Here is an 18,986-nt window from a genome sequence, read left to right as displayed (position 1 = left end):
TCAAAAGCAAAACCTCTTGTAATTCAAACCCCACTCTCTTAGGTGAAGGCATTACTTCCTGCCGAAGACACAATGACCCAAGTAAAGAAACAGAACACCACCTTTAGCCGCTGAAACTGCTGCTGTCCCTGCACTGGTGCGACTGGTGGCGCTGGGTGGGCATGGCTCTGGACCACCTGGCCTCCGTGAGGCTGGACAGCGGTGGGGTGATGATGACTGCTATGAACTGCTGCTATGGCGGGCCCATGACTGCCAGAACTCTGTGGCACAGCTGAGACCTGGAGTGAGAAAAATACAGACAAATTCAGGCTTGGGCATTCTTCCTCAAACACATCTGAAAAATAACACAAATCTACAAAGCATGCCTATGTATTCCTTCATGCACAAAGATACTAACAAAACGAAATGTCCCAGAAAAAAAAGGAATTACTGATGTTATAGTCCTCCTATATTTAATGTTTTACAGATGTTAAAAATAATTCAATTTCAGCAATTTCAGCAAGGTGTGGGGCACATATCTTTAACCCCAGCACTAGGGAGGTGGAGGCAGGCAGATACCTCTGAGTTCCAGAACAGCCAACACACACACACACACACACACACACACACACACACACACACACGTACGTACGTATATATGTATGTATAGTGAGTATATGTGTGTGTATATAAGTACATACAGTGAGACCCTGTCACAAATAGTAATAATAGTAATAAATTCCCTGAGCACTTCTCCTATTTCAAAACTATTAAAGCCGAAAGTAGGAGCTCATGCCTATAATGCCAGCACTTAAAAAGCTAAAGAAGGGGCTGGAGAGATGGCTCAGTGGTTAAGAGCATTGCCTGCTCTTCCGAAAGTCCTGAGTTCAATTCCCAGCAACCACAGGGTAGCTCACAACCATCTGTAATGAGATCTGGTGCCCTCTTCTGGCCTTCAGGCATACACACAGAACATTGTATACATAATAAATAAATAAATAAATAAATGAATGAATAAATAAATAAATATTTTTAAAGAATGAAATTAAATTAAAAAAATAAATAAGTAAAAAAGCTAAAGAAGGTGGCGCTGCTCTAAGTTTGAGGTCTACTGGATCGATATAGAAAATTTCAGGTCAACCTAAGCTACAGAGGGAGATCCTGCCTCTAAAACAAAGAATAAGTAAATAATGGGGGGAGGGACAGTTTTAATGTCAGTAGATCTGACTGTTTCATCTCCAAATGAGGAGACTGAGCAATGTAAAATCTACTTTCTCTCTATGCAGTATAAACTGTACACCCCAACTTAGAAAACAACAAGGCTTTTCACAAATTCTCACAAGTTTATAAAAATCACTCTGTGCAGGAGAGAGAAAAAACAACTGTGTGTAAAATTACAGATATAAAAGAAAATTATTATATTATTAAGAAAATGGATAAGAAAATATGGAAGGGGCTGGAGATGCAGCTCAGCTGAAAGAGTATGTGCTCAGTGCTCCTGAAGCCTCGGGCTCCACCTCCAGCACTCAGACTTGATGTGCTGGTGCTTGCCTGCAAGTTCAACAGCTGGAAGACAGAGGCCAAAAGTTTAAGTCTTCCTCAGCTACACAACAAATTCAAGGACAGTCTGGGTTGGAAGAGACCTTACCTCAAAGAAGAAAAAAAGGGGGGAAAAAGAAAGAAAAAAAAATTAAATAAATTCTACAAATTCTAATCCATACATGTTTCATAAGGGGTCTCAATCTGAGCTTTTCTATTTCAAATTATGTGTTTTACAGGTTTTCATAAAACTTTAATCATATGGCCAGACAGTGGTGGTACATGCCTTACTCTCAGCACTTGAGAGGCAGAGGCAGGAGGATCTCTGAGAATTTAAGGTCAGTCTGTTCTACAGAGCTAGTTCCAGGACAGCCAGGACTGTTACACAGAGAAACCTTGTCTCTAAACCCATCCCCCCCCCCAAAAAAAAAGACAAAAAGCAACAAAAAAACTTAATTATATGGGTTGAAGATCTGAGCTCAGCGGCAGTGCTTGCCCAGCAAGCAAGGGCTGTGGACCAGGTCCCTAGAACTTCGAAGTAACAAGATAGCACCATTAATTATCCTCTGCTAATATCTGAGACAGCTGCATTTACTACAAGCACACACCACTGAGGATATATACAACTGTATCTAACAGACAAGATAACTATAAATCTATTTGGAAAATAAAAATAACCCCCCAAGCAAAACCCCTTTTCTTCTAGTCCTAAGTTAATAATCATCTGTTACTTACTGCTCCATCAGCCTCACATGCAAGCATTACACTGCTTCACAGGAGACTCCTGAGAAACTGACACTCAGGTGCTTACTGGCACATGAGGGTTTGAGTTCAATCTCTATCACTGAAGAATTAAATTAAAATAAAAAAGCCAAGTGAGGTGTAGTAGTATATGCCTTTAATCCAAACACTTGGAGGCAGAGACAGACAGCCTGGTCTAAACCAAGACTTGCAGGTCAGTCACAGCTACACAGTGAGACCCTGCCTAAAGATAAAAAAAAAGAAAAAGAAAGAAAGGAAGGAAGGAAGGAAGGAAGGAAGAAAGGAAGGAAGGAAGGAAGAAAGAAAAGGTAGTAACAAAGAAAGGTTAGTGGTTACTGATATGCACAAGACCCTGGAATTAACCTCAACTAACACAAAGAAGCAAGGTAAGGTGGCACAAGCCTATAACCCCACAACTGGGAAACTAAAGTAGGAGGACAGAAGTCCAAGGCTAGTCTGGGCTCCATGAGAACAAATTTCACAAAGAGAGAGAGAGAGGCCTTAAGGAGGTGGAAGAAAGATTAAGGGTCAACAAGCAATATGCAGAGAACTTCAGAGGTCATTACATGACTTTTGTTATCTGGTGGTTTTCACACTACCATATGCATATATTCAAAACATCTCCATAGGTATTTCACGTCAAGTTTTTCGTGGGTAGCTCTATGCTCTATAAAAACCACTCTCAATGGATGAAACCACCACTCTCACCCCTTATTCCTACTCCCTCCCCTGGCTCTAGCTTACCTGGTAGTTGGGTGCCACTGAGTATTGAATTCCTGTAGCTGACTGCATGGTCTCAGACACTGCTTCATACACAGGAGGGGCGGGGGCAAGTACCCGGTGCTGGTGAGGAAAAGCCTCTGTGCTTCCAGGAATCCTTCGCTGCTGGGCTGCATACACCGGTGACTCCTGGTCATCCAAACGTCGCTTCATTCTGCACTCATGCTCAGGAATGCACTACAAACCTGTAAAATCCAAAAAGTAACAACTAAAATCTCCCTCTAGTATGACGCAGTTCCCCAAGTTTAATGTAAGCCTGACTTTCAGAACTGATCTACTCATCTTAGAAATGATCACCAAATAGTTTACACACACCTCACAGCGAGCAAGTTGGGATTAGGAGAGACGTGGTTCAGAGAGTTTTAATCAATCTGGTAACACTAAGCTGAAAATAATCCTACAATTCAAAACTGCAAGTAATTTTAAAAATCTCCTTTTCTAGTCATTCTCCTGTGGTGGTTTCAATGACAGTGGTCCCCTAGGTCATATATTTGAATGCTTGGTTCCTAGTTGATAGACTGTTTAGGAAGAACTAGGAGATGTGACCTTGTTGGAGGAGGTATGTCATTGGGTGTTTCAAAAGCCCACACCATTTCCAGCTATTCCTCCCCCCTTCCCCCCCCTCCCCCCTTCCTAGTTGTGCCTCAACAAATAAGCTCTCAGCTACTGCTCCAACCCCATGCCTGCCCACCTGCTCCTGGCCACGATAACCCTGACCTGTAAAGAAGCCCCCAATTAAAATGCTTTTCCTCTAAATTGTCCTGCTGATGGTGTTTCTTCACATCAGTAGAACAGTAGCCAAAGGTAGCTCCCAAAACACTATTATAGCTAATACTAGTTATATACTCATATGCTGCAAATACAACTCTCAAAATTTAGTACTGGCACAGAGTATGCACACTATGAAGGTGAAAGGAGGGGCTAGTATTAGATGGGTTTCGTTACATAATTATCAATTGTTACAACTAAAGCTATCATAGAGTGATGATATGCCAGAAAAATGAGGTCAAAGGTTATGTTAAAAAAAATAACGTACAGCCAGGTGGTGGAGCCACACACCTTTAATCCCAGCACTCAGGAGGGAGAGGCAGGCAGATCTCTGAGTTCGAGGCAAGTCTGGTCTATTGAGCAAGTTCCAGGACAGTCAGTGCTACATAGAAAAACTGTCTCAAAAAAAAAAAAAAGTACATTTTAAAAAACTCTTGTTTTCAAGTAATTTTTAGCACCTCAAACTAAAAAACTTAAGATAGAATAGATGGCTTCCAAGTTTCCTTCTGGCCCTTTCTCACATTCTTTAAGTACAAGAAGTTTCTTCAGCTTAACAATACCTTTGTAGGGAGTGGCATTCTCATCAAAGGGTACACAAAGTCTAAATGCACTTTGTCCAGGAACCTACTTTTTTCCTGAACATTTCTGACATCAGTATCCTTAACATAAACATAATATACTACAGTTAAGAAGAAATACTTAGAAGCCAGCAAGATAGCTCAGTAAGGAAAGGTGCTTGCTGCCAGGACTGACAGTCTAAATTCAATTCCTGGGACCATAAAGGAAAAGAAAAGGCAACTGTAAGTCTCCTCTGACTCTGACACACTCTCTCTCTCCCCTCCCCCTCCCCTCCCCCCTCCCTCCCTCCCTCCCTCCCTCCTCTCTCTCTCTCTCTCTCTCTCTCACACACACACACACACACACACACACAGGCACGCACTCCCTGGCACGCATACATACATGCACTCAGAAGAAACACTATGCAAATGAAAGAGGGGCTGGAGAGAGATGCTCCAGGGGCTGAGTGCTTACTCTTCAACCATGAGGACCAAAGTTCCCATCCCAACACCCACACCTCTTAGGTCACAGCTCGCTGTAACCCCGACTAAACAGGATCCAGTCTCTGCAGAAACTTCACTTATGTGCACAAGGACACAGTCCCCCCTCCCTCACCCCTGCCTCTACAACATATACACACACAAACACAATTAAAAATAAAACAAATGAACAGGCAGGCAGACATTCTGTCTACTTGGGCTAGGGAGAAAGCTCAATCAGTAATGTGCTTGCTATGCAAACATGAGGCTCTAAGTGCAATCTCCAGAATTCATAAAACAAATAAAACTGGAACAGGAGAGACGGTTTACTGGTTAAGAGCACTGGTCCTTTCAGAGGACCCAGGTTTGAGTTCTAGCACCTACACATCAGCTTACGACAATAATTCAGCAACTCAGGTTCCAGGGGATCTAACACCCTCTTAGGGCCCCAATGGCACCAACCATGCAAGTAGTGCACCGACAAGCATGCAGGTAAAAACTACCATACACAAAACAACTTTTAATGTATAAAAACTTAAAGACATCAACCCTATTTCAAGAAGATTAAAAATTATAGTTATGGACAAGCTTGGTATTGGGGGACAGCCTGCAGGAGAATTGCAGTTTCGAAGTTCAAGGGCAGCCTTAGACAACTTAGACTGTTTTTCAGAACCAACTTTATTAAAGGGCTGGGCAGTCAGCATCTGTTAACCCAACAGATGCAGAAGTGGTAGGTGAGCCAGAGAAAGAATCTCCAGAGTTTGCTGGCCAGCTAGTCTGGCCAAGTTGGAGTGCTCCAGGTTGAAGAATATACCTTGCATGCATGTGTGCACATGCATACATACACATATATACACACACACACAGGAAAGGAAAACTCAGTAATGGCTAAGATTTAGTACATTATTCCCCATATCTGAAGACTCTTAATAAATACAATAATTAATCTTTTCAAAAACTTCAAGCTACAGATATACTCTGGTCTATAACTTTAGATCCAAGAATTATTCCCAAGTTTGTATGTGATATAGTACATCCGACTTAGTTAACTAGAGTTGAACAGACAGACAGCTCTGAGGCGAAATCATTTAAAATGCCAAAATGCCTTAACTGATTATGATTACCTACTAAAAACTAATTTATTTAGTTCAACATTAAAAATTATACACATTAAAGGGTTAAGCATGTTTATGCATGTTATTTGAGAGCTAGAAGTAACTAAGGAAGTGTTAAGAACACTGATTGTTCATGCAGAAGACCTAGGTTCAGTTTCCAGCACCCACATAGAGGCTGTGTCACAGATCACTAAACCTCCACCTATTTTGGGAGAGAAACTAGATTAAAAAAAATAAATGGATAAACTACAAATTCCATAAGAACTGCTGGCTGCTACTTCTAGCCACAAATGAAACCAGAGTTTGGCTTAGCTTTTATTGGATTAAAACTTAGATGTTAATCTTTTGAGATTAATCTCTACCAAAATGCCAATATTTTATAAATGATAAATAAACAAATGTGTATGAAGAACATAGCAAAGGAATATGAAAAATAGAATATTTGTTAGGGCCAGGCGGTGGTGGCGCACGCCTTTAATCCCAGCACAGGTGGATTGAGACAGGCGGATCTCAAGGCCAGCCTGGTCTACAAGAGCTAGTTCCAAGACAGGAACCAAAAAGCTACGGAGAAACCCTGTCTCGAAGAAAAAAAAAAAGAATATTTGTTAGGCACTAGATTCTAGACAAACTCTCTTGAACTTTTGTAGCTTTGGCCCTGGCCCTGTGGGGGTTTTTTGTTTGTTTGTGATGCTCAAATGCTAAGTGAGTTTTTCACTGGTTAAGTATTAAAAGCATCTTTATTGTGAGATCATGTTTTAACATTTGTTTTACTATTTTTTTAATATTTAAAAATTTTCTTCAAGTATATGGGTGTTTTACCTGCACATACGTCAGTGCATAACATGCATACCTGGTGCCTGAGATACAAATAAGTCAAGCTAGGAGGTGGTATTGCACATCTTTAATCCCAGCAATCAGGAGGCAGAGGCAGAAGCAGATGGATCTCTGGGTTTTAAGACCAGACTAGTCTACAGAGCAAGCTTTAGGACAGCCAGGGCTACACAGAGAAACCCTGTCTCTCAACCAAACAAACAGAAAGTAAAAGTAACTGTAATTTGTGGGTTTCAGTGCTGGATCAAACCCAGGGCCTTTTGTAGGCTAAGCAACTACCACAAAGTTGCATGCCCAGTCAGAAACTACTTTTATGACATATTTAACCACATTTATTTTCAGAACTTTTCTTCCTGGATCATTTATATAAAACTGAAGAGATGTTATCCAGAGCCTGCGTTTTCTCTTAATTATGCTATTTTGTCAATTTCCTATCTCCCTAACGAATCACTTCCCTTTAAGTAACACACCCACTCCTTTACTCCTCATCAAGACAGCTGACATACTTCCCAAGCATTTCTCGCCCTCTATTCTCTACACCGCTTTCAAAATATCCCTCAAATAGGAATCTGATCTACCACTAGTTTCCCAATACTTTAAATACAACCCATGGGACTGCAAAGATGGCTTGGCAGTTAAGAGTCCAGGATTCGACTCCCGACATCCACATGGCAGCTCACAACCTGTCACTCTACTCCAAGGGGTCCAATACCCTCTTCTCTCCTCTGTAGGCTCCACACCTTCATTCACAAGATGCACAAACAGGGGGCTGGAGAGATGGCTCAGTGGTTAAGAGCATTGCCTGCTCTTCCAAAGGTCCTGAGTTCAATTCCCAGCAACCACATGGTGGCTCACAATCATCTGTAAAGACGTCTGGCGCCCTCAACTGGCCTTCAGGCATACAGACAGAATATTGTATACATAATAAGTAAATAAATATTTAAAAAAAAAACAAGATGCACAAACATACACTCAGGCAAAATACCCCTACACATAAAAACGTCAAGTTTTTTTTTTTGTTTTGTTTTTTGGTTTTTCGAGACAGGGTTTCTCTGTGGTTTTGGAGCCTGTCCTGGAACTAGCTCTGTAGACCAGGCTGGCCTCGAACTCACAGAGATCCGCCTGCCTCTGCCTCCCAAGTGCTGGGATTAAAGGCGTGCGCCACCACCGCCTGGCTAAATGTCAAGTTTTAAAAGTATAACCCAAATTCCTAGAATTCCTTAGTTTAGTTACTAGTATCATTGAAGTCAGAATGCCTATAACCCCAGCACTCAGGAGACAGAGGCATCACCACAAGGACCAGATTAGCAAGGCTTTCACAAAAAGTTCAGGACCAGCTAGAGTTTTACATGACTCTGCTTCAGAAAACAGCACCAAAAACAAAACGCATATACTCAAAACCACAACCAAACAAAAACCCCTTGAGTCAAGTACGTCTGGAGGGAGGGAATCTTACTTTACCTTTCAGAACCTATTCCTTCATCTAGTCTACCAATTCTGGGGCAGTGGGCAACACCAATGTTGGGGTCAACTTAATTTAATGCAAATAGTGTACCATTAAACTACAAACCCAGTCACCCCATTTTGGTTTTTTAAACAAGTTACTCAGGCCAGGCGGTGGTGACACACGCCTTTAATCCCAGCACTCGGGAGGCAGAGGCAGGTGGATCTCTGTGAGTTCAAGCCCAGCCTGGTCTACAGAGCTAGTTCCAGGACAGGCTCCAAAGCCACAGAGAAACCCTGTTTTGAAAAACCAAAAAAAAAAAAAAACCAAGTTACTCAGGTTGACCTTGAACTCACTGTTACTTAGGAAGACCAATCTTGGGGAACTGGGATTACAGGTTTGACCCACAAGGCTCTGCTATCACTAATTTTGTAGACACTCCTCACACTATAGAAAATTTGTTCTAAGATATGAACCACTCTACCCATGGATACTAAAACCCACCGGCATCAAGTCTTTCATACAAACTGATGTAATATTTGCATATAATCTATGTATCTCCCAGCATATTATCCCATATACTTTAATCTCTAGGCAACTTGTTATACTCTGCAAGTTAAACAAACTATATTTTCAAGAGAACAAATAGAGAAAGTCTGTATGTGATGAGTAAAGATGTATTATTTTTTCCCAAATATTTCTGATCTGAGGTTGGTTGAATCCATCAATGTGGAACTTGTATTGTGGAAATAAGGGCTGAATGTTCTAACCGCAGAAGAAAAATGACAGTAATAGTTAATATGCATGGAATAACAAACATTAACTCTTCCAGCAATATTGCTAAGTACTGCCGTTCTCTATTTCACTTCTTACTTTTTGCTTTTGAGGTAAGATGTTGATGTGTAACGGCAGTCTGGATCCTGCCTCATAATCCTCCTACCCGTGCCTCCAGAGCACCGGGATTACAGACATCCGCACTGAACTTGGTTCTAGTCTCAATTTTATAAATATGGAAAACTTGAACACAAAGATTAGGAAGACCACAGATAACTCTTTGCCCCCTAAAAGCTTCAGAACTAGCTGGGAAGCCTAATTAATCAAAGACATGTGAAATAAAACGCTATCTACTTTAAAATAAAAACTAAGAGAAAATAATTGCTGGTCCTTTGGATAAGAATGTATGTTAATACTATAGGGGGTACCTCCCCCTTATTGTTTATTACGGTGAGTGTCTGAACTGAGTGCTTGCACAAGTGCATCAAGGTTCAAGTACGAAGGTCAGAGGACAACTTTTGGGAGTCAGTTCTCACTTTCCACCTGGCTTATACTGGCTTCACCTCCCAGCTATAGGAGTTCTGGGACTGCAAGCGCACACTACCACATCCTCCCTTTCACTTGGATTCCAGACTGAACTCAGGTTGTCACACCTGTGTTGGAAAGAGCTTTTACTGCTGGGCCATCTCACTGGCTTGAAAGCTTTTAAAAGTTTAGTCTAAGCCGGACAGTGGTAGTGCACACCTTTGATCCCAGAGCTCAGGAGGCAGAGGCAGGTAGATCTCTGTGCACACTACTTAACCTACCCTGTCTCTGTCCTACACATTTGCCAAGTCTAACTACTGCAGGAGAGTATGAAAAGTATTAGCTAACTGAGCTCCATCCATATTGTGAGAAAATGAACAGTCATTATGAAAATCAGTGTTCATCCTCAATTGAAGACATGCTAAGTGAAAATGGGCCACAAAATATGTACACCATGATCTCACGCATATGTACACACACACCACACACTCAACACATATATTCTATTCTATGTAAATGTTACATCAAAAGGAAAAATGCTGGCTAGCACGATAGCTTGGTGGGTAGGACATCTGCTGCCAAGCCTAACAGTCTAAGCTTGATCCCTAGAATCCACATGCTAGAAGAACAGACTGACAACTTCAAGCTGTCCAATGTCCACAGAAGTGCTGAGGGATATTCACACTATGGAACATACTAAATAAGCAAACAGTCAAGTGAAAAACCACTATAAACAAATACTCTTCTATCAAGTACTTTTTATAAGTGTACTACAATAATATGACTGAGACATACATCAAGAAATTAGACTTCCGGGGCTGGAGAAATGACTTGGTTAAAAGTGTATATACTGCTCTTGCAGAGGACCTGAGTTCAATTCCCATCAGTCATGTTAAGCAGCTCACAAGCAGCTGTAACTCCAGTTCTAGGGAATCCAACTTCTTCTGGCCTCCCTGAGCTCCTACATGTCCATATGTCCCCCCTCCACACACACACACACACTTAGAAATAAATCTAAAAGATAGATGGGGGGGGGCTCAGCAAGTAAGAGCACTTGCTCCTAAAGGAAGGACTTCACATAGAGAACTGAATTTCACGATGATGCTATCCTCCATCATCAGGACTACTGTTAAGATACCTAAGGACACTCAACAGCTCAGAGAAGGCACATGGTTTTCTTGTGTATCTCCTGTAGAGTCTCCTCTTCCTACATATCCAAGTGCCATGTCCCTCCTCTGCACCTCCTACAACAGGTTGCAGTTGATTCTTAAAGCATTTAACGTTCAATGATGTGTGGTAAAAGCATGTCTCTACTTGTCTTTCCTGACAAGAATGTTAAGTTCTTAGTGACAAAGACTGTTCCTCACCAGCCCAGAGCAATTTAAGCAGGTGCTCAATTAAATGGGTGGCACTTCAATTCACTCTCAGAATTCAAGGCCCAATCCCCCCCCCCCTGGTTTTTCCCAGTAGCTATGGAGCCTGTCCTGGAACTTGCCCTGTAGACCAGGTTGGCCTCCTCAGAGATCCACCTGCCCTGCGTCCCAAGTGCTGTGATTAAAGATGTGTACCACCACTGCCTGGCTCCAATTCTTTTATTAAAGATGTGTTTATTTTAGTCAGGCAGTGGTGGTCTACACCTTTCATACAGGCAAATCTTTGGAGGCCAGTCTGGTCTATACAGAGTGAATTCCAGGACAGCCGGGGTTACTTATCTCGAAAAACGAACAAAACAAAAAAAGATGTATTTATTTTGCCTGTATGTCTGCCTGTGTACTACTTTTGTGCCTAGTACCCACTAGACCAGAAGAGGGCATCGGATTACCTGGATCTGGAATTACAGATGGCTGTGAGCGCCATGGTGCTAAGAATTCAACCCTAGGTCATCTGGAAGAGCAGTCAGTGCTCTTAACCACCGAACCATCTCTGCAGTCACCCCACCCCCATCCCAAACCTTTTTTCACAAAGCAAAGACTGATAGCTCCTCAAAATAAATAACACAATTAGCACAATCCCACCTCTAGATCTTGATCCAAGAACTAAAGAACTTGAGAATTATTCATAAAAACACAAGCAGAGTAGGAAAGACAGCTCAATGGGTAAACACACTAACAGCTCTTCCAAAGGACCCAGGTTCAGTTCCCAGCACCTACAAGGAGGTTCACAACAGTCTGTAACTCTAGTTCCAAAGAATCTGATGCCCTCTTCTAGTCTTTTTGGGCACCAAAAATGCACATACATACTTATAGGCAAAACATACAGAGAAAATGAAAATAGACAAACGAATCTATAAGGTAGAAAAAAAACAAGTTAACTGTGGTACGTTACACAAGAGTACTAACCCTTAAACAGGAGGAAAATTCTGACATATACTACAACATCAGTGAACGGTGAGGACAAACTAGGTAAAAGAAGCCAATCACAAAAGATAAAAGTGAGTGTGCTATGCAGTGGCACAGGACTTTAACTCCAGTGCTCAAGAGGAAGAAGCAGGTAAGAGCTCTGTGAATTCCAGGACAGCACGTGAGACCGTGCCTCAAAAATAAAATAAAAATTAAGGGGTAGGGACTAAAGAGTGAGTTCAGCAGTTCGAAGCACTTGCTATTATTCCTTCAGAGGACCAGAGATTAATTCCTAGAAACAGTATCAAGTAGTTCATAACTACAGCTCCAGGGGATCCCATGTCTCTGGTCTCCAAAGTATTCACATGTATACTTTAAACAATAAACACTTCTGTTAAAGAAGACTTACTGCTTCATGTATATAAAGTTCCTACAGTGGAAGATGAGTAAGTTCTGAAGCTGGACGGTGGTAAATGTTGCACAGGATATGAGTGGGGGGTGTGCATGTGTGCGATGCCTACTTACAGTTTTCTTCTACCACATTGAGTCTTAGGCATCAAACTCAAGGCTATCAGGTGTGGCAACCATTGTTTTTACCTGCTAAGCCAACTTACAGGCCATATTTCTTACTGGCCTCAAGCTCACTATATATAGTTGAAACCTACTTTCAACTTACCTCCCAAGTACTAGGATTGCAGGTTTGTCCCCATACCTGGTCTCATGAGGCTGTGGAGGCTGAAATCAGTGATTGAGACACACAAAGCAAGCACTCTATAAACTGAGTTCATATTCCCCTCACACAACTCATTTTCTTAAGTACACACATTTTTTGTGATTAAAACACACACACATATATGCACACACATTTTACATTCTACTCTCTCAGTAAAGCAGAGGCAACTTTACATGGTTGAGGTAGTGGAGGCAGACTCCCTGGATTCAGATCCTGTCTTAACCACTGATGTGGTCTAAGCCGCTCTGTGCTATTCTCTCCTCAGTCACTTAGTCTGAGTTTGTGAGGCAGGATCTTATGTAGCCCAGGCTGATTTAAACCCTCTAAGTAGCAAAGGGCTGCCTTGAACACCTGACCTCCTGCTTCCATCTCCCAAGTGCTGGGATTACAGGTACTGTAATCTCTCCTGGCTTTTTCTTCCCTTTAAAAAAAATTACTATTGGGGCTGGAGAGATGGCTCAAAGATTAAGAGCATTACCTGCTCTTCCAAAGGTCCTGAGTTCAATTCCCAACAACCACATGGTGGCTCACAACCATCTGTAAAGGGGTCTGGTGCCCTCTTCTGGACTGCAGGCATATACACAGACAGAATATTGTATACATAATAAATAAATAAATATTTTTAAAAAATTACTATTGTATATATGTATGATTTTGAAGTGTGCACTTGTGCAAAGGTCAAAGGACATCTTTGTGCCACTGGTTTTCTCTGCCCACCTTTATGTGGGTTCCAGGGATCACACTCAGGCCTCCAAGCCCTAGTCACAAGAGCTATACCCACTGTGCCATACTGCTGCCCCTATTTATTTATGTGTGCATGTAGGAGCCAGGTCAACCTCAGCTGTAATCCCTATAAGTCCATCTTATTTTTCAAACAAGTTCCTTTCTGATTTGGGGTTGGCCCACACAGGTCGATCCCAAGAGCCTCCCTATCATTTACTGCTCCCCCAGTGTTTGGAGTTCAAGCCCAGGCTACCAAGCATTTAGATTTCGTATGTTCCAGGAATAGGACAAGTCCTTTACTTGAACGGCATCTTTGCTGACAGACATTTCCCTGGCCCCATGCCTTGTTTTCTTTGAAATATTTATTATTGTTGGGAAGGTAACAAAGATGTGATGGTTAGAGGACAACTTTCAGCAATCAGTCTCTCCTTCCAAAGTGGGTTCCTAGGATCTAATTCAGTCTTAAGAGTTTGCACAGCAAGTGTCTTTACCCACTGAAGCCACCTCATCAGACATCTTCACTTTTAAAACATGTATTTCAAGTCAAAGATGTAATCAGCTGGGGCGAAGTAAGAAAAAAATCATGTTGAGTTCTAGGCAGCCTGGGCTACAGAGTGCATAGTCCATTTATTTCACCACTCCACAATCCAAAGCTGACATAAAACTTAAATTACATGTGTGTATAGCACTCACACAGATACCTATGCGTACACACACACACACACACACACACACCCTTTAACAAATGTACAGTGCCTCGGGCAGAGTCAATTCAGTAAATGTAAACCCGTTTTACCAGAGGGAAGAAGCTATTGTTTGAAATGTACTGTCATTTTTTAAGAACATACAAAAGATATAATTTAACGTACTTTCAACTGGGGGAGTCATCTGAAACTGGAAAGCACTATGTTTGATTACTAAAGGCCATGAACACAACCTCTGAATTTTAAGTAAAAATTCCTAGACTAAAGTTGCCCTGGATAGCTTTTCAGTATATTGGCTGCTCTGTCAAGAGGGCTTTGTTTTTGCCAGAGATCTTGTTAGATTAATACCCATCTTGATTCTTAAAAAAGAAAAAAAAATGGTAATGATTTTTAGATATTTTCCTACTATTTTTAATTATGAGTATGGAGATGGAGAATCTATGTACCTGTATTCAGGTGCCCATGGAGGCCCTGGAGCTCCAGTTACAGGTTGACATAGGCACTGAAAATGGAACTCAGGTGTCTGCAAGGGTAATACACATTCTTACAGCTTAGCCACCTGTCCGTGCTCCCAATGCTAATAATTCTAAGCTATTTTAACTGTGAACAAAACTAAAGCATATAATACTGATGTATGGAAAAGTACAAAAAATCCTAACTAGTTTTTACTTGAAATTTTTTTAATTTTATTTTTTAAATTTTTATGTGCATGGGTGTTTTGCCTGCCATTTCTCTGTGAGGGTGTTGGATCCCCTGAAACTAGAGTTATAGTTATGAACTGTCATGTGGGTACTGGGAATTGAACCCAGGTCCTCTGGAAGAGCAGACACTGCTCTTAAAACACTGAGCGGTCTCTTAAGCATCTCTTACTTGAATTTTTTTTTTTTTTTTTGGTTTTTCGAGACAGGGTTTCTCTGTGGTTTTGGAGCCTGTCCTGGAACTAGCTCTTGTAGACCAGGCTGGACTCGAACTCACAGAGCTCCGCCTGCCTCTGCCTCCCGAGTGCTGGGATTAAAGGCGTGCGCCACAGCCTAGGATTTGTGACTCTAGCATACTATATACTGTACATTCTATAAGAATATATCTTATGCTGGGTGTGTGGCACACGCCTTTAATCCCAGCACTTGAGATGCAGAAGCTGGCTGAGTTCCGAGAGTTCTATGCCAGACTGGTCTACAGTTCCACGACAGCCAGGGCTAGGAGGAGAAACCCTGTCTCAAAGACCAAAAAAAAAAAAAAGTCATCAGTATTTCCCAGACTGAACTTCAAATGGTAGAATTAACTATAGGTTGGCCAAACTTTCCTCAAAGGCAAAGTATCATCCACTACCTTTTAAGTTTATACATCTGTAAAACACCCGAGCTCTTATTTTTTGGCCTCCACATCAATTCTATTACTATTGCTAATTCTTTAGCTGAAAGTGAACACTTAACCTCTTTAAGTATTGCACAGTGCATGGTTTTCAGCCTCTACTGAGCAAAGGACAAATCTAGAACTTGCAGAGATGGCTCAATACAGAGGACCTGAGTTGGGCTCCCAGACCCTTCCCAGGTGGCTCACAACCACCTGTGAACTCCAGCTACCGGGGATCTGACACCCTCTTCTGACCCTAGCGGGTGGGCACACACACTCGTACACATAAACCACATACTATAAATCATTTTTAAAAAGCAGTTTAAACATACTCATTCAGACACCAGTACCTAAATAAGGATTCAATGTTTACTTTTCATAAAAAGTTATTTTTCTAAGATCTAACAACATCCCATCTAATTATATATAAAAGTTATTTTTCTAAGATCTAACAACATCCCATCTAATTTTATATATATATATATATATATATATATATATGGTTACCTATGCACTAAATCCATAATGGCCAAAGTAATTTTGCAGCACAGGTTGGTAGGGGTATGCTATACAGGTTCCATAGGAGTCCAACCTACTTTATATCTAAAAAGAGCAACATTAAGCTTTATGGACTAACCATTACATAAAATCAAAAGAATACTAAATTCTAATTTACCTTTGGGGTGCTATGATTATGTAACAAAACCTTTGGTGAGAGTATCAGTCAAGAAATCAGAGTTTTTTAGTTTAAAAAATCTTAGCCAGGTAGGGATACAGAGTGAAACTCCTAACTTAAAAACAAAAGCAAAAACAAAAAAAGGAAGAAAGAAAGAAAGGAAGAAAGAAAGGAAGGAAGGAAGGAATGCCTGGCAGTGGCAAACACCTTTAATCCTAGCACTGGGGAGGCAGAGACCAGTGGATATCTCCAGCCTGGTCTACAGAGCGAGTTCCAGGACTGGCTTAAAACTACACAGAGAAACCCTGTCTCGAATACGCCCCATCTTCCAAAAAAAGAAGAAAAAGAAAAGGAATCAAGCCTGAGATACATAGTCTAGTGGTAGAGCAATGACTATGTGCCTCTGATAAATTCCAACATGCACATTTTTTTTAAAATCATCTTTGTCAAAAACCAGTTGAGACTAAAATTTAAATTCATTCCTTTCTATAAAAATAAAATCTCAGATTTGTGAGCAGCTCGAAGGACAAAACTGAGTCTAAAGTCCTAAGGCACCAAAACTGGTCGCAAATTTTAGCTATCTACCCCGCTGATGCGAAGCTCCGCCCATAAAGCCACACACAGTGGCTGAACAGCAAGAGAACTCCAGGAAAGGTTGGCGCCCTCCACGTTTCCAGCCCCTGATGGCTCTGACCCTCCCCCACCAGTCACTGCCGCGGAAGCATGGGCACAGCATCAGCCGCACCCCACCGCGGACACTGAGAGGACGCTGAGCATGTCCTCCCAATAATTACGACTAAGAGGAGCCGCTGAGCACGCTTCTACTCTCTTAGCTGTTACGGCACCAACCACGATGTTAGGAGCAAAGTAGAGAAGACTACAGCTCAGGGTCCCTATGCCCACGGCAGAATAAACTAAAGAGCCACAGCATATAAAGTCCGAACACCTCCACTGCTCCCCGTCGGCGAGAGCCCCTCCCACCCACAGGGACGCAGGGCGGGGCACACACGGATCCCCAAGTCCCGGCCAGACGCAACAGCGGGCTTTCCCCGGCGCCGCTTCACTGCCAAGGAGGCGGAAACCCCGGCGGGGGCGGGGCGGGGGGCGTGGCATCGCAGCCCCGAACGCGCCTTCCGGCCAACCGGATCCCACGAAGGCGGGGGAACATGGGTTTCACGCCCCCTCGCCACCGCGCCCTGAAAGCCGCACGCGGGAGACCCACCTTCCCGACCCGCAAACCCCGCGGGCCCGAAGCGATACAGCCCAAGGCCCCACCCACGCGGCGGGGAGGAGGGGCGGGGCCGCAGCCGCAGGCATTTAGCGCGAGTGCGTCCCGCCCCTTTCTCCACCACTGCACGCGCGCCGGCCCCGCCTCTGATCGGCGGGACGAGGGCCCGCCCCTCCGTGCGCACCGGGACTACGCTCTCCTCCCCCCTCCCGCACGGAGTGCGGCCCCGCTCCGCCTCCCATAGCCACGCACGGGAAGCCGAGGTCAGCCCCCCCGAAAAACACACGCCCTCCAGACCCAGGTTACCCGCCACCCAGCTGCCGGGCAGACCGCGACGCGGCGTGCTCTTACCGCAAAAGCTCCAGCCACTCAGCCTGCGCGTCGCTCCCGGCGTGAGCCTCGCACTCAGCACGGAGGCCCCGGAACGGCGCGGGCACAGGCCCGCAAGAGCGGACTGGCAACCTCCTATGCGCTCAAGAAGCGGTCACAGGCCTGGGTGCCCAGACTGGGAAGGAGGGAGGGAGGGAGGGAAACTCTAAGGGGGGAAGGGGAGGGGGGAAGATGGAGAAACCGTCTCTGCCGCCTCTACCGCCGCGGCCGCTTCTCTGTTACCCGGGAAATCCCGCCCACTCTCCCAGCCCGCCCCGCCGAGGGAAGGCTTAACCTCGCTCCGCCACGGGATATACTACCCATCCGTCAAAGGTTGAGCCAATCACCGCGCCGTACAGACCTACTCCCGCCTCCTTTCCTCGCTGGGAGGGGAGGGCGAGCCGCTCACCTTCTCCACGCCCCTATTGGCGGGGAGCGTCCCTAACTCAACCCCGCCTATTGGAGACTGATTGCCGGATCCCTCCCCCAGGCTGCAATATTATTGGAGGAAGAAAAGCACCTCCTCACATTTCATTGGAGAGTCCCACATATCCCTCCCCATTACCGCCCCAGCCACAGGCCTAACAAATCGGCTCCCGCCTCCGCCGGTCACCGCATTGGAAGGCTACCTTCGGTTCTCTCACAGCCCCAGGAAGGTAAGTAACCAATGTGGGGTAAAAATGTCTGTAAGTGAAGCAGACTCCACCCACCACACTGTTGGGCCAGGCCCCGCCCCCAGCAATCTGATTGGATTATCTTGGCGCCGGTAGGAGCCGCCATTGGACACGGTGCCGGTCCAGGAAGGAGCCCATTCCGCCCTGCGCGATGCTGAACCTTAGCAGTCCTTTTGTGGAATGTTTACACTAGAGACTGAAGCTCAGAGTTCCAAGGCCCGAACTGGAAATGGCGCGGAGCTCAGGGTTGAAACCCGAGGCTTTAGGACTTTGAGGAAAAGACAGTAGTATTACCACCGTAGAGGACTTACCAAAACAATGACAGAAAATCTTATCCTTCTACCCACTTATTTTTACACTTTTTACTGTCTCCTAAATACAGCCTTCTGGACCATTCAGCAGCTACTTTCAGCAGCAGATTCCCAAATTAAGGTCTGGAGCTTTAAACTGATAAACCCGGAGATTACAAGCCAGTCGCTACGGCTGGCTGCATTCTGTGACACTCCGACAGCCTGAATACGCAGCCCTCAGAGGGCGGAGACAAGCAAGCGGAGGCCTTTAAATGTCACTGCCTGGGCAAGCCTCCGGAAGGCGGAGCATGAGGCAAAATGTATTCCCTATTGGCAGGGTAGA

At 43.8% G+C, this 18,986-nt stretch overlaps 1 protein-coding gene across 1 annotated transcript in view; it reads right to left on the bottom strand.

The window, feature by feature from the left end:
- The window catches only part of Sin3a (SIN3 transcription regulator family member A), a 56,787-nt gene extending 38,954 nt beyond the window's left edge, over positions 1 to 17,833 (bottom strand). Inside the window, exons 1-3 of the mRNA XM_041638406.1 lie at positions 17,662 to 17,833; positions 3,025 to 3,245; positions 102 to 278 (exon numbers count right to left, since the gene is read on the bottom strand). Coding sequence (XP_041494340.1) covers positions 102 to 278; positions 3,025 to 3,213 — 366 coding nt within the window. The 5' untranslated portion in view covers positions 3,214 to 3,245; positions 17,662 to 17,833. The remainder of the gene's footprint in view (positions 1 to 101; positions 279 to 3,024; positions 3,246 to 17,661) is intronic.
- Positions 17,834 to 18,986: the final 1,153 nt, after the last annotated feature.

This window comes from Microtus oregoni, unplaced genomic scaffold, assembly GCF_018167655.1.
Source record: "Microtus oregoni isolate MIOR12 unplaced genomic scaffold, Mior012 000055F_ref0000237, whole genome shotgun sequence".
In the NCBI taxonomy this organism is placed as follows: Eukaryota; Metazoa; Chordata; class Mammalia; order Rodentia; family Cricetidae; genus Microtus; species Microtus oregoni.
This window is presented reverse-complemented; position numbering and strand designations above follow the sequence as displayed.